Raw genomic sequence first — 15,896 nt, 5'->3', positions numbered from 1 at the left:
TTAATAACAGAGAGAATCCATTCTTGTGCCTGATTTGTCTGATTTCCAGAGGATGTGCTCAGTCAACAACAGCTACACAATTGTCTTTTATCATCTTCTCATCTAATTCCATGAAGGAGAGAAGCATTGCCATACAACAGATAATGAGTTGGAAAACAAGAAAGCTAACCTCAGAAATTAAGGCTTTAACAAAAAAGGGTAGCTTGTGTTTAATGCCTGTGTAACTTGGCAAGAGGGGCATATAAGGCTTAGCGATGCCCAACATGTGCTTAGAGGTGGATTGTTAGTGGATGTCTTGGGGGTTCTGTAATCTAAGCTTATGTTTAAAATCAATTAATTGATGTTAGACACAGGGATCTGTTTTTATCCCTCTTTATTTCTGGGCCTTTCCATCCTCAAGGGCCTGAGAAACTAAACCTTACTTTGATAACTTGTTATTTGTGGTAAGAGATGAGACTTTAGTGAAACACAATTATTTTTTAATGTCTCTCTTCCATACTAGGGTGTTGAATATATTTCAAAATTTTACTTTTAACCTTTCTCGGATGGGAAACCATTCAAGAGTACTATCATATCTTGCCTAGTTTTATGCTCAATTTATCAGTGAATATTTCTTGAACCAGTATTAAGGTAAGCGGTATCCAGCACTGTGTCCAGTGCCTCAGGCTTTGATAATCATAATTACCACAGTCTCTGTGTTTCTTCTCCTGATCATCTCCCCAAACCTAGGTACGTATATGTATACACACACAATCATACACAATCACACAAGTAATTGGTCTCTTTTACAGATCATCTCCAGAATCTCATTATAATACAGTGTTGTGTATGTAGTTATTTGCTTGCTATTCTCTCCGCCATGAAACTGAGTATTGACAGGAAAATGCGAACCTATTTGTCACTGTACGGGTATCAGGTACAAAATAGTAACCTAACTATTTGTTGGAGTGAATCATACTGAAGAGAATACTTACCTGCATTGAACAGTTTACCTATACTAAACAACCATTTAGAGATGATGCCACCGTTAAAGCACATAGAATTCCTTTGAGTACACAAAAGGAGTTTGTTAAGGGACAAGTTTGATTCCTGATCTCTTATTCATTCTCTCATGAATATATTTTAATTCATCTTTGTCCAGTGATTTTTAGCAGTGGGTGGGTCAAATATAGGGTAAGTAGGTACAAACAGCTTTATGAGAGCGCTACTCTATTGTTTTTGAAATGGAGAATTGTACTGCCTCTCAACTTTCTGTATTATGCACATCGTGAGATTGATCTCTTTTCCAGCAGACGAACAGAAAATGTTTCAGTGTAGAGATATAGCAAGGGCCAGTCATGACAACATTACTCCTCTCACTTTACTGTGTAACAATTTTCAAGCAAATATTCAGGGAGTCCCCAAATATGTTTGGATTATGAATGCTACCTTTGAGGTTACCCACAAAGTTTTCAATGAAAATGAAAAATCCAACCATATTCGGAGCCAAACCCACATCACAAATTTTAGACTTAGCTCTGCCAGTAATGATCGCTGTTATATTTTCAGTCCTAATTTTTCCTCTGGGGTTCAGCCCAGTATTTCCAACGGCCCAGTTGATGTATTTTCCTTCATTCACATCTCCACTGAATGGCTAAATCCTATCTATCTACCTCCCAAATATCAACTGGTTTCATCAACTTTTCTCTGCTTGTACCACTGACTCCCCAATCCACGCTACTATTTCTCCTCACCTTAACTACACCGATAACTACCTAGGTCTTTCTATTTCCACTCTAGACCTTCTCCAATCCATCCTTCTCCTGCAGCCAATGATGAACAACACTTAGCATAGTGCCTGGCCAATAGGAGATGCTCAATAAATAGTTGTTCAGTCAACGAATGACTCAATGGGTGAAAATATTTGATAAACGTGGCAAGTACCAACAGGAACTACAGCTTTTCAGAGCCAGTGAGATGAGATAATGAGATTAAGTGATGAGCTATCTCACGTTTTTAAAACTATCCTAGTAATTACGTAGAAAGAATTTATGCCTCAAGTCATGTGTTCTATTACCAGGACCAGGTAATGAAAGCATGGTCAGAGACAAGAGCCTCCTTTTGATCAGAGAAACGTCAGTTTGTTTTCTTAACAGATCTAAGTAAATGGAGAGAGAAAAACAGCTCTTAAATATTTCCAGGTAGTTCTCCTGGAGTTCTAATGAATGATTTAGGAGCCAAGAAGCATTGAATAAATCTGTGAACCTAGAGAGGCCTAGCATTGATTTGAACAAAGTAAAACCTATTAACTTTGCAAAGTTGTGTGCTTTATAACAACAGTTTTCTTTAAAGCAAGGGCCACTGCTCTCAGAGGGCAGTGGAAGGCATGTATGCTCCACCTAAAGGCATTCAAATTATTAAAGTCCTAATGCCAAAACATGTCTGAGGACAGATTTAATTTGCAGCCTTCAGTTTCAGATCCCCAAAGGCAGAGATTTAACATATATACTGTTTTATTCCTTTGGAATCTGCTTGAAATTGAGAAATGTGTGTTTTGGGTTTTTTTTTTTCCCCCAAGGCATTATTTCTGGGGGAAGGAAGAAAACAAAAGCCTGAGATAATCTGATAAAGCATGTAGTACTTAAAGTACTTTATGATGAATTCATTTGGTATCCACGTTAGTAGACGTGATAATAATGAATGTATATATCACTTATGTGGATGAGATAAACACATCTAAAGGAAATTTCATTGTAATTTGATATTAGGTAAATGTCCCATTAAAATAAATCGCTACTGTACATAATTTTCCCTTAGTTCATTGGCAGGATGTTTGCTTTGGAAAAGGAAGGAGCAATCTAATTCTAGTTTGAGGAGGAATTCTCATTATTCTTTCATAGCAACCATTATCAGGAGCAGATAGTGAATTGTACCAATGAACACATCTACTACACAGGAAGAAAGAGTACTAGATGAAATCTAACCAGACCCCCTGCTGCCTCCATTTCCTGTAACAAGCTAACAAAAACATACATGTTATTTTAGCATTATTATTAGTGGGACACAATAAATGTTTACTGAAGTGCAAAACAAATGAGACCAGGAGAAATAACAGGCTAAAAAGGTACATTTTATTTTTGATCGATCATTTGTGAAGGCTGCTCCTCTTTGATTTGATTTAGTTGGCAAATCACAAATAAAAGATCTGTAGGTCCTTAGATAAAAGTTGAATCTGAGGTACAGTTCAAGTTTATAGACATTTTATGGTCGAAAGAAGAAAAGACTCCTTCAGTATTACTTAATCCTTAGCTATAAAGTCTAATACAGACGTGAACGCTACCAATGAATGACACTAAATAGAAATATTTTATAAATACCTATACAAAGGTGAGACACTTAGCTCTCTCTCGGCTCTTCAAGGGTCCAGCAGAAGACGAACATTTAAGCTGAGCAATGAGTTTGATCTGCAAAACTTGGGACACTCGAGGAAACAGAAAGCCATTGTGTTTTACTGGGAGTTGGAGTTAAAGTTGGAATTGGGGAGCAGCAGTAGAGCAGGCTGCAAAGGCAGAGGAGAGAACAGGCTGTAGAGGCCCTTCAGACTTTGCCTGGTAGGCTAGTATTTGGACTTAATCTTGTAGTAAATATGTAGGCATCACTCTTGATCTCCTCACTCTGGGCTCTGGACCTTCATTCTTGCCTCCTACACCTTTCATTCTTTACTAAAAAGTGACCACTTTGCACTTTTTTTAATCCTTCCTATTTTTGTGTTTGCTCTTTTTTTCACTCTTTCTCCCTCTTTCAAACTGCTGGATTTTCCCAGTTTTAGCCATCTTTCAATCCTTGTCACTGTCCTCATGAGGTGCTCTCACAGGGTCATCAAGTCTTTCATGAGGATAGAAGCACCCGGCCCATGAATGGGCTAGGTTGAGTGTGTCCTGTTGCTAAGTCTGCTGTTTTCCTTAAGTATGTGTCCACTTCCTTACAGAAATTCATCATCTAACAAAAGTTGAAAGATATTTTCTGAGCACGTTAAAACCTCTAAAGATGGCCGTGACTGTATAGTCTAAGCACTAACATGAGAGACAAACTTGTCCAATTTATCTTTGAGAAAAGGACCAGAAACAATTTTTCAGACTCTAGCTTGAATCCTAGGGACTGACACAGAGGAACAGTGGCAAAGATAGTGCATCATATTTTTTATGAAATTGCACCATAAATTTCTACCTGGCAGTTTCACAGATCTCTAGAGGGTTCGTATTATTACATGTTTTCACTTGACCAATGAGTAAACTGAGGCAATGATTAATGTGTCTCAAAATAAGACATTAACAGACTTACCAGTAAATCACAGGACTGGATTTTTGACATATCTGCTTGTTCAGTGAAGGTTTGTTTTTCTCTCTCGCTTCCCTCAGTCTTTATCTTTTCTCCCAATCACTTTTTGTTGCGTCTATTTTCCTCTTCCACCTAGTTTGCGGTATTTTGCCAATCCTTTATCTCCTACATAGCTTATCCAATTTGTCGTTGTACAATTTCCCATAACTGCTTCTTAGCTTCTTCTTTTTCTTCATTTGTCACATTTTATTTTCCAGGTAGTGTGTTTTGATACAGTTTTGGAAAGTTTTACAAATATACTTATTAAACTTACGCAGTATTTTCATATAAAATGTACCAGTTTCTTTGTCTCATATTTCGCCCTCTATAAAAATCTATTGATAGCTGTTCCTTCCTTGCCTATAATTCTTCGTCTCTTCCCTCAATTTGACCAGACTTGGAGGACTTAGATATGTGTGTCACTTTCTATAATTTAGGAACATTTCTCAATTTAAAAAGCATACAAGAAGTTAATAATAATGCAGTAACTCTAAAACATGCCCCTTCTGCTCCCTTGCCTGCTCCACGTATTTCTTGCCTACCTTTCTTTAATAGTGTATCTATTTTGTACACCTTTGTCCCCTTTCACGCAGAGATTCTGATTCAGTTGGTTTACAGTGGAATTCTGGACTTTTATATTTATATTTTGAAAAGGCTCCCTATGGGAGTCTGATAAGCAGTCATTATTAAGAATGATGCTTTAATATTGGAATCAAAACACAATAAGCTTTCTAACTATGATGAATAACCCAATCAATTTAATTATGATTTTTTCTATCCAAAGCTAAGACTAGATGTTAATAGCCAGAGAAATAGATAAGGATGCCTATGACAACAGAACATTAATATGATAGCAAAGCTTGGAAAGTTCACTGGTAGTGAATAATTTAGTACTTAAAATATTTAGAAGCTATAGAATGAAAATTAATTTGTTTTTCACTAAGTGAATAAAGTTGATTGAGGTTTTACATTTAATTTTGTAAGTCAAATTTTATCTTTGGGCTCAGAGGCTAACTGTAAAACAACATGTACAAGTTTTTACTTCCTGTTTTGATCCATTATTTTGTCATCTGAAGCTTTATTACTGAAAATTCTCCTCATGTCAATCATACACTATAAATACTTCTCCTGATTACAAAATCTCACACAAATGCAGTACACTATTTAATAAGCTCTTCTTTCACAAAATTTAAAAAAAATCTGAAGGCCCTGATTTGGGATTCTATATAAATGAGATTTGGATCTAACGATTTGAAATTATTGCTTCATTCTTAGCTACTCAGTTCTGTCGCTTATCTGGGAAATAGAAACAATAAAACCCTTGTTGATTCTACAATTGGATTGTAAAAGTCACTGTAGCCATCAGCCGTGAAGTAGAAGGGCCAAGATCAAAAACACAAAGCAAGGGGGCTGAGAGAAAATTCTGAAGCAGCTTTAGTTTATAGCATTATAACCTAGCCTCAAGAATTCTTTGATTCCTTAACAAAGATCCAGAAGGCATTTACTCTATCATGTTATTACTCAAAGTGTTGTTCCCAGACCAACGATATCAGTATCCCTTTGAAGCTTGTTAGAAGTAGAGAATTTGGGGCCCTCGACAGACCTACTGAATCAGAATCAGCAGTTTAACAAGATCTCTAGGAGATGGGCACATTAAAGTTTGAGACGCAGTGCTATAGTACACATCTGATAGGTGCTCCATGCATTTTTTTTTTTTTTTTTTTTTTTTTTTTTTTGCGGTACGCGGGCCTTTCACTGCTGTGGCCTCTCCCATTGCGGAGCACAGGCTCCGGACACGCAGGCTCAGCAGCCATGGCCCACAGGCCCAGCCGCTGTGCGGCATGTGGGATCCTCCCGGACCGGGGTGCGAAGACGTGTCCCCTGCATCGGCAGGCGGACTCCCAACCACTGCGCCACCAGGGAAGCCTGCTCCATGCATTTAAAAAAAGTATTTCTAACAGTCGTGGGTATTGGACACCGTTGGAGATACAAATTAGAGTCATAATCTTTCTCCTCTAATAGCTTCCCTGACTTTGGTGTTTTCGGCAAAGGTTTCCCCATTTCAGGAGTCATTCATGATTGCATGATCTAGCTAGTTCTCCAGCCCTGTTGATTCTGCCTTAACAGTTGATGTTACCCCTTGCCTTTCTGTTCTGGTGCATTGTCTAAACTCTAGGTTTAGCCCCAATACCTACCTCACAGACTCCTGTCCTAGCTGTTTTACCTGTGTCCCTGCCTTAACATTTAGCCTAAACTTTGCCTCAGAATTACCTAGGAACACAGCTCTAGCTCTGACACTCCTGTACTTATGTCATTTTCTGTTTCTCTCCAACGAATTGCAAAGTCTTTAATGAAAAGCAAACTCCTCTCTGCCCAAGCCCAATATTAATCCAGGGCTACACCTCTCCCTAAACTTCCACTCTCATACGTGACAGAGAGCCCAAATGTAGGTCAGATCACAAAAATTGCACACCGTAGGCCTTGTCTTCTGCCATCCCCTTCCCCTCTGCCCCGACCCTGCATGTCCCTAAGGCCTACCTATTCTTTCAATTCCAAATTATCCCCCAAATTATCTCCTTTCCATCCTTCCACTAAGATCCTCCCCCTTCTGATCTATCATTTATTGAGCACCTTGCTTTCTCTATTCTGCTGTATATAGTGCAACAAATTATCCTTCACAAATATGTCTAATCTTGTCAGCTAGATTATACACTGCCTAAAACCTAGAAAATTGTACTTATTTCTTTGAATCTCTAGGAGGTCCAGTGATCAGTATTAATATTAATAATACCTTGGCAATGATGAGAACTCCTTCCTTCCTCCCCTCCTCTCCTCCTCCGCTTCCTTTATTCATAGATTCATGCATTCACTCAGTGGATACTTATTGAAACGCCTCATGAGCCAGATGTTATAGTAAGCATTAGGAACAAGACTGTATATAGGACACAATCTCTGACCTCAAGGATTTTATGGTATAATCGGAATATAGACACAGTTTGTTATGAATGGGGCTACCTGTTACTGTCTGTTACTACCGATGACTGTCACATGCAACAGTGATCTGAACAGGTGTTAAAGAGTGTGATGCAAGTAAAGTCAACTAGCTGCAAGGAAGTATCACGTGTTTACTAGAGCACATCTCATGCCCAAGAGAGTATGGTCGGGAACGCTTACGAATAGCTCAGTGACTGTGCATAGTTTTATGTTCATTGTGAGGTACTGTGCTCCTGGAATAATGGCCTGTTGTCATTTTTGCGAATTTAGTGAGTCTTTTAACTGCTGAAGATATACTACCAAAAATTCTAGTATTCAAAATAATAATACATGAAAGTAGTAAAAAACAAACAAACAAAAACCCAGTACATTTATGTGTAGTGAGAATCTAAAGGAGATTTGACCCAGTCTTAGAAAACAGGCATTCATTTATTTATTTGGCAAGCATGTAATGGAGTTTGTATGTACTTGGCTCTTGGGACAGAGGGATATAAGAATATTATGTAATTAGAATCACATGTACTGGAAAGTGGTCTGCATAATGACTATCCCATCCATACATAAGGGTCTGTGAGTCCTTTAGATTGAAATATGGCAAATATCCCAAGTTCTTATATTACTTCATTTTCTAATCTTCAGGTTCAGTAATGGGTTGTAACTGCCTTACAAATTCTAGATTACCTTTTTAAAATTTTTTTATTTTTATTTTTTTTTCTTGCGGTACATGGGCCTTTCACTGTTGTGGCCTCTCCCGTTGCGGAGCACAGGCTCCGGACGCGCAGGCTCAGCGGCCATGGCTCACGGGCCCAGCCGCTCTGCGGCATGTGGGATCTTCCCGGACCGGGGCACGAACCCGTGTCCCCTGCATCTGCAGGTGGACTCTCAACCACTGCGCCACTAGGGAAGCTCTAGATTACCTTTCTTTTTTTTTTAAAAAAAGAGTGCCGTTTTTATTTAACGGCAAAGGGCATTTTTAATACATATTTGGTTGTAACGGTCTTTTTTAAAAGAACTGTTTTTCTGACACTCTACTCTTAAAATTTCATTTAGGATAAAAAACAGAAGATATTTAAGCTTGACACCGTCAATGACTCATAAAAATGTTCTGGTGGCTATAGATTATTTTTAAATTTCTCTGTACCTTAGGGATTTCTTGATAGGCTGCCCCTGAATGCAATTAATTCTCAGTCTTATGTGGTTTTATAATGCAGAATTCATTGATGGAAACAGAATTTGAAATAAATTTCCTTCTCGTATAGTAATGAATTTTTGTTTAAGTATCTCGAGGCTTTTTAAAAAAATACTCTGGCTACACTATGTTTCTTCTTTTTCACCTCTCATATTGACAGTCTCGAAGAAATCTAAATACTTTCTTCACGTTTAAATTTTACAACACTTCATACACTATTAAACATGGAATATCCTTGTGGGGACAAGAAATCGAATTTGTTCTTGAGAAGGTTTCCAACTAATTGATTTGTAGGACATTATAACATCCTCTAGCTGACAAGCTTTACAAATGTAGAAACGTGCTGAACTGAGAGGGTGCTTTTTTACTGACACATAAAAGGTGTCTTTCTGTCTTGTATCCTTTGGATATGGGCATGTCAGTTTCATAGAGAAACTTTCACATGGAGCTTTTTTATTTCTTTCTCTCCCAATAGAACTGCATGTAGTAGCACATTGTTTAGTCTTTTCTCAAATAAAAGAACATGGGGCTTCATTTTTGTTTTGCCTTTTTGGTATCTCACAGGAACTCCAGGATGGCATCGGGCAGCGGCAAACTGTTGTCAGAGTATTGAATGCAAATGGGGAAGAAATAATTCAGCAGTCCTCAAAAACAGATGCCAGTATTCTACAAGAAAAATTGGGAAGCCTGAATCTGCGGTGGCAGGAGGTCTGCAAACAGCTGGCCGAAAGAAAAAAGAGGTAGGGTGACAGATAAAATAGGAATTCTAAAGTTTTAGCGGAGCTGTTTAAGCTGCCCTTAAAAGAAAAAAAGAAAAGATTTTGTGAAAGATTATAACCAGGGTGAAAGGCACTAACGTTAAGGAGCCCATCAACAGTTAATAGCAATAGTGAACTTGTTCTTTCTTTTTCTAGAATAATAAAATACGTAGCTGTTGCTAGTTAAATAGGCAGTGCTTTTTGACTGTTTTAAATTTGGAAGTTTGTTTCAAAAATCACACATGATTGTTTAAATATGAATGTCTTCAGTCTATTCCAGCTTAAACAAGCTGTGTCTCAATTATTTTTTAAAGAAGATGACAAAGGGAAGTTATAAATGACCATTTTGTAGGAAAGACTGCTCTTTGGCTAGATTTTTTTAACAGCTACAAATGTGACTTGTGCTGAAAAACATGATAGTCATATTTACCTTTTAGTTCCACTGCATTTCTTAGTACATTCTGGAAGAGGGACTTGGGCTGAAAACGTTCAAATCTAGAGAGGAAAACAAAACCTGAGGAAGGTTAGTGTTGAATTCAATCATCATTTAACTTGCCCTTGGAATGTATCGAAAGCACAGAAAGCCAAGTGTGTGCTGCTGCAGTTGGAAAACATAGATATTTTTATAAACAGGATTTTGTATTATGCTTCCAGTTGTTGCGAATGTTTCCTGTTTCATAAGGGAGGACTTGGTCGTTATTTACCAAATGAGACTATTGTTAAGAACAATGAAAACTCAGTTCTACTGCCAAGCTCTTGCTTCCTACCTATCATCTACATAATAGGTGGATTTTAATATTCAGAAAGCTAGAACAACTCGCTGATGAGCGTCTTTGGTGAGGATGTGTTAGAAAGATTTTGGAATTACGTTCATTGTCATTGCCCACCTCCTCTGGCCGCCTTTGCTCATGTTGCCATTATTCAGAAAGTAGGTACAATTCGTATTGCTGTACAAAATGAATGCATTAGTTGATCTACACACGTGCACACACACATACACAAATCTTGCTAAAGTTAAAAAATAATAGCATCATCTAAAAACATTTTTATTTTAAATCTTGGTTTAGAAAATATTGTTATATATATATATATATATATATATATATATATATATAAAACAAAATGTATATTGTTTTATATATTATATATATAATCATAAAATAAAGATCCAAACTTTGTAGTTAAATCGCTTCCTTGGGAAAGTCATACGCTTTTTTTCCCCAAAATTGAAATCCTTCTATTAAATACACAACTATCCTATTATTTAAATAACTGATATATTTACACTATGGCCAGGTTTAAACCTGTATAACATCACTTCTGCCCCAGACCCAATCTAGTCCAAAATAAGATGTTAAGAAATGGGGAGATTAAGGAAAATTGAATAGCATATATAAGAATATGTTGAATTCATAAAGTGAATTAAATTGATTGGAGGATTATTTTTTCGTTATTGTATACAAGGTATTGTTTCTCATTTTGAAATACCTTACTCATATAATGTTTGAGTAAAGCTTGTTAATATTTTCTGTAACTTCTTACCTGGATTTTTAAATTCTTGTTATTGGTTATTGACTTCTAAATGCAAATTATAACTTATAAATGAAGATAGGGCAATATACCTGTTTCACCAAATAAGCTGTAAAATTTTAGATCTTTCTAAGCTTATAAGAAATTGGTGTATGCTGACTCTTGTGAAATACTACACAAACTGTAGGTTAATTACAGCTAGGGATCTGGCTGTAATTGGTTAGAAAAAATTTCTCACATTTAAACATTCTGACCTACATTAACTATTGCATTTTTGTTCCTTAAAAAGTCAAGATCAGCTTCCTTGAGTTTTTTTTGTAACTCAGCTTTTAAAGTTGTCTACTGCATGATACATTTAAAAAATAAATGTTAGCATATTTAAATTTCTACTGAGATCAGTTTTGTGGCATACTCAGGATTTTTGTATCATTTAAATTTTATGAAATGTAAAGTAATAAAATATAAGTGCCATTTCTATACAAACACACTCACAGCTATTTCCAAGCACCCAGTAGCACATAAAGTAAAAATAAGTAAAATAATATTTTATAAAGAATATGTTAACCTAACAATTGTGGGAGGGCTGTACATGAGACTATTATTAATCAGTGTCATGCTTTCAGTGCACCCCAAGCAGAAGTTAGAAGGAGATAAAAGTTATTTATTGCACAGGTGAAAAATAAGATGACTGTTCAAGGTGACGACAGTATTCTTAGTTTGCAGTGGGATTTAAATGCAGCTCTTGGAAATCAATAATATTTCTTAGTCCATGTACACAAATGAAAAAAAGTGTAATTTAAGCAAAGTCTACAAAAATTATCTGTAGCTTTGTAGCTACATAATTTTAAACATTTCTCTTTGAAAATGTAAGCTATCCGAAATATGAGAAGAAAATTCTCAGAAAATTTCAAATAGCAGTGAACATCCATTAAGGTTAGTCTGTGTTGGAAGTAAATGAAGTATAAAATAGTCAGTTAGCTGTGCAATTAATATAGAAAATTTACTGTTGCCTCAATTGCGAAGCAGAGGAACTGGATAACATCTGTAGGTTTAAGCATCACAGTAATGAGTTTAATGATGGCTTAGCCGCCACAGAGGTCTTTGCAAATGAAGAAGATGCAAATGAAAACCTATTGACCATAAAGGGAAGTCATAGGTTAAAACAGAGCAAGCCTGTATATGAAGACTCTTAAGCCTCGGTCCACTGATAGAATTCAAGGGGTGCCATGAGCTTGAATGGGGGGAAATACCTCTTTGTTTTCACTAACCTCTTAACTGAAGTTGAGCATCCCCTTGCATTTTGAATATAGGCAACAGACCAGAGCAATGCTAGCAGTATCTGTGAAATCACAGATGTTCTCCTATCTCATTCGAGTTGTTACATATATCTCAAAATATGGTTCATGCTTATCACTGCTTCAAAACTACAGTAGCTATTAGATCTACACAGTGTCTTATTAATGTGTTAATAATAAACAAGCAAGCATTACTTTATCACAAATTTGTGTTTCTAATAGTTTTGAAACTATTTCAGTACAATTGGCTTCCTTTGGAGTCCCATGTATTTTATATTCTGGATTTAAAAACATTATTCTGAGAAGTCTCAGGCTTCACCAGATTGCTGAAGGGGTCCATAACATTAAAACAACAACAACACTGTTTCTAGTCAGCTGTTCGTTTAATCTGCCCAGACCTCATTCTCACATATTGGGTTGGCCAGAAAGGTCGTTTGGAAAAACCCGGACGAACTTTTTGGCCAACCCAGTACCATGGTTTTACTCCTTTTTGATGGTGTAGTCACCATCCCCAAACGTTCATTTATTTTATCCTGGAGTTTTCCAGGAGGTGTACCAGTCAAGGGAATGGAGGTGGGCAGGCCTTCAAGCAGTGGGTTGCTGACAACATAAGGAACTGTATTTTACTTAGAATAATGTCAGTTTATGAAAGATTGAATGAAAGAGGGAGGCAGCATAATGGGAGGTGCAATCCCTAAATTGAGGAATCTCTGAATCATTGCCCATAGCAGTAAAAAATGACCTTAAGAGATTCTCTCTCTTTTCTTTTGACGAATGTATTACTTCCTCCATTTCACAGATAAGACAAAAATTGTACTAACATATATTGAGGAATAACAACTTTAATTTAAATTTTACTGGATTGAAAATATTGCTTGAAATTTTTCTTTTCCACCATTTTTTAGTGAAAAATGTCAAGCATATAGAAAAGTTGAAAAAAGTAGCATAATGAATAACCATATACCCTCCTCTCCTCCTCCTACATTTCTAGATTCAACAATTAACATTTCACCATATACGCTTTCTCTTTCTCTTTCTCTCTACCTCCCCAGTATCTGCCTTTATGTAATATAGGAAATACTATACGCACACAAATTTTTGTTGTTTTAACAATTGCATGTAAATTATAAACACTCTTATACTTAACCACTAAATACTTCAGCATGCATCTCCTTAGAATAATGACATGCCGTATATAACCGTGAGTGTTTATCATACTCAAGAAAATTGAAAATAACACCATATTTTTAATGTCCTGTCCATGCATCTTTTCAAATTAGCGTTTTCCCCAGATATATGTCCAGGAGTGGGATTGCTAGATTATATGGTAACTCTTTTTAGTTTTTTTAAGGAACCTCCATACTGTTCTCCATAGTGACTGCACCAATTTACATTGCCACCAACAGTGTAGGAGGATTCCTTTTTCTCCACACCTTCTTCAGCATTTATTATTTGTAGAGTTTTTGATGATGACCATTCTGATTGGTGTGAGGTGATACTTTGTTGTAGTTTTGATTTGCATTTCTCTAATAATTAGCAATGTTGAGCACCTTTTCATGTGCCTCTTGGCCATCTGTATGTCTTCTTTGGAGAAAAGTCTGTTTAGGTCTCCTGCCCATTTTTGGATTGGGTCGTTTGTTCGTTGGTTTGTTAGTTTTTGTGGTACGCGGGCCTCTACTGTTGTGGCCTCTCCCCTTGCGGAGCACAGGCTCCGGACATGCAGGCTCAGCAGCCGTGGCTCGCGGGCCCAGCTGCTCCGCGGCATGTGGGATCTTCCCGGACCAGGGCACGAACCCGTGTCCCCTGCATCGGCAGGCGGACTCTCAACCACTGCGCCACCAGGGAAGCCCGGGATGTTTGGTTTTTTTTATATTAAGTCATATGAGTTGTTTGTATATTTTGGAGATTAATCCCTTGTCAGTAGCATCATTTGCAAATATTTTCTCCAAGTCCATAGGTTGTCTTTTCATCTCACTTATGGTTTCCTTTGCTGTGCAAAAGCTTTTAATTAGGTCCTATTAGTTTATTTTTGTTTCTCTAGGAGACAGATCCAAAAACATATCACTGCAGTTTATATCAAAGAGTGTTCTGCCTATGTTTTCCTCCAGGAGTTTTATAGTGTCCAGTCGTACATTTAGGTCTTTAATTCATTTTGAGTTTATTTTTGCATATGATGTTAGAGAATATTCTAATTTCATTCTTTTACACGTAGCTGTCCAGTTTTCCCTGCACCACTTATTGAAGCAGCTGTCTTTTCTCCATTGTTTATTCTTGCCTCCTTTGTCGTAGATTAATTGACCGTAAGTGTGTGGATTAATTTCTGGGCTTTATATCCTTTTCCTTTGGTCTATTTGTCTGTTTTTGTGCCAGCACCATATCATTTTGATGACTGTGGCGTTGTAGTATAGTCTGAAGTCAGGGAGCCTGATTCTTCCAGCTCCATTCTGCTTTCTCAAGATTGTTTTGGCTATTCATGGTTGTTTGTGTTTCCACACAAATTTAAGTTTTTTTTCTTCCAGTTCTGTGAAAAATGCCATTAGTAATTCGATAGGGATTGCATTGAATATGTAGATTGCCTTGGGTAGTATGGTCATTTTAACAATACAGATTCTTCCTATCCCAGAACACAGTATATCTTTCCTTCTCTTTGTGTGGTCTTCAGTTTCTTTCATCAGTGTCTTATAGTTTTTGGAGTACAGGTCATTTGCCTCCTTAAATAAGTTTATTCCCAGGTATTTCATTCTTTTTGATGCAATGATAAATGAGATTGTTTCCTTAATTTCTCTCTCTGATATTTCATTGTTAGTATATAGAAATGAAATAGATTTATGTTTATCAATTTTGTATCCAGCAAATTGACTGAATTTATTGATGAGCTCTAATAGTTTCTGGTAGCATCTTTAGGATTTTCTATGTGTGGTATCATGTCGTCTGCAAACAATGACAGTTTTACTTCTTTTCCAATTTCGATTCCATTTACCTTCTATTTTCTGTATTTCTTTTAAACTGGAAGTTGGGTCTAGATGAAACTTGAAAAGATACGAGTCAAATGTTTTCGGCAAGAATACTTCATATAGGATGCTATGTAATTTTTATCACATCAGGAGATGCATAATGTGAGGTATTCTCACTCTAAATGCTGCTAAGTTTGATCACTTGCTTAAGGTGGCAACCATTAGATATTGAATTGTAAAGTAAGATATTTTTATTTGAAATTAGTAAGTCATCTGATGGCTATAATACCCATTGATGATCCTTCCCTGGCCCAGTTGTTACACTGGGGACTCAAAATTATGATTTTCCTAGTTCTGACATGAATCCTACAAACTGATTTCTTCTATTAAAAAAAAGAAAACACTTCCTTTTTTTCTCTCTTTGATCTCAATATGGACTTACGGATTCTGATTCAGTCAGTATGTTGTAATGAATTAGTTATCATTCTTGCTGATCCTCACCTCTACCAAATTTAACCAGTGGGAGCCCGTTCAAGCTTTCTGCTTAAATGTCCCAGGTTCACCTTGTATTTTCCCTACCCCAGGTATGGAATCTACCATTCTCTAAGGACCTCTGATTTCCTTCACTGGAGAATGTTATGTAGAAGCCAAGACCCGGGCAGTAACACCTTCTCAAAGGAATACTGGCACCTTTCTGGCAAGCAGTACTAGGGGAAAAAATGTTCTCATGTTACTCTTGCAAGGATGCAAACATCTCTATCAATCAGAATACATCAAAATCCAAAGTAAGGCTAAGCATATTAAAAAGTTCTTATTGTGT

General features: G+C 36.8%; 1 protein-coding gene across 1 annotated transcript in view; it reads left to right on the top strand.

Annotated features, from left to right (window-relative positions):
- DMD (dystrophin) overlaps positions 1-15,896 on the top strand; it is a 2,035,184-nt gene that overhangs the window by 1,152,845 nt on the left and 866,443 nt on the right. The window contains exon 45 of the mRNA XM_065901098.1: positions 9,104-9,279. Within this exon, the coding sequence (XP_065757170.1) occupies positions 9,104-9,279 (176 nt within the window). The remainder of the gene's footprint in view (positions 1-9,103; positions 9,280-15,896) is intronic.

The sequence above is a fragment of the Phocoena phocoena genome, chromosome X (assembly GCF_963924675.1).
Source record: "Phocoena phocoena chromosome X, mPhoPho1.1, whole genome shotgun sequence".
Taxonomy (NCBI): domain Eukaryota; kingdom Metazoa; phylum Chordata; class Mammalia; order Artiodactyla; family Phocoenidae; genus Phocoena; species Phocoena phocoena.
Note: the sequence above shows the minus strand (reverse complement) of the source record. Positions and strands in the feature narration are given on the sequence as shown.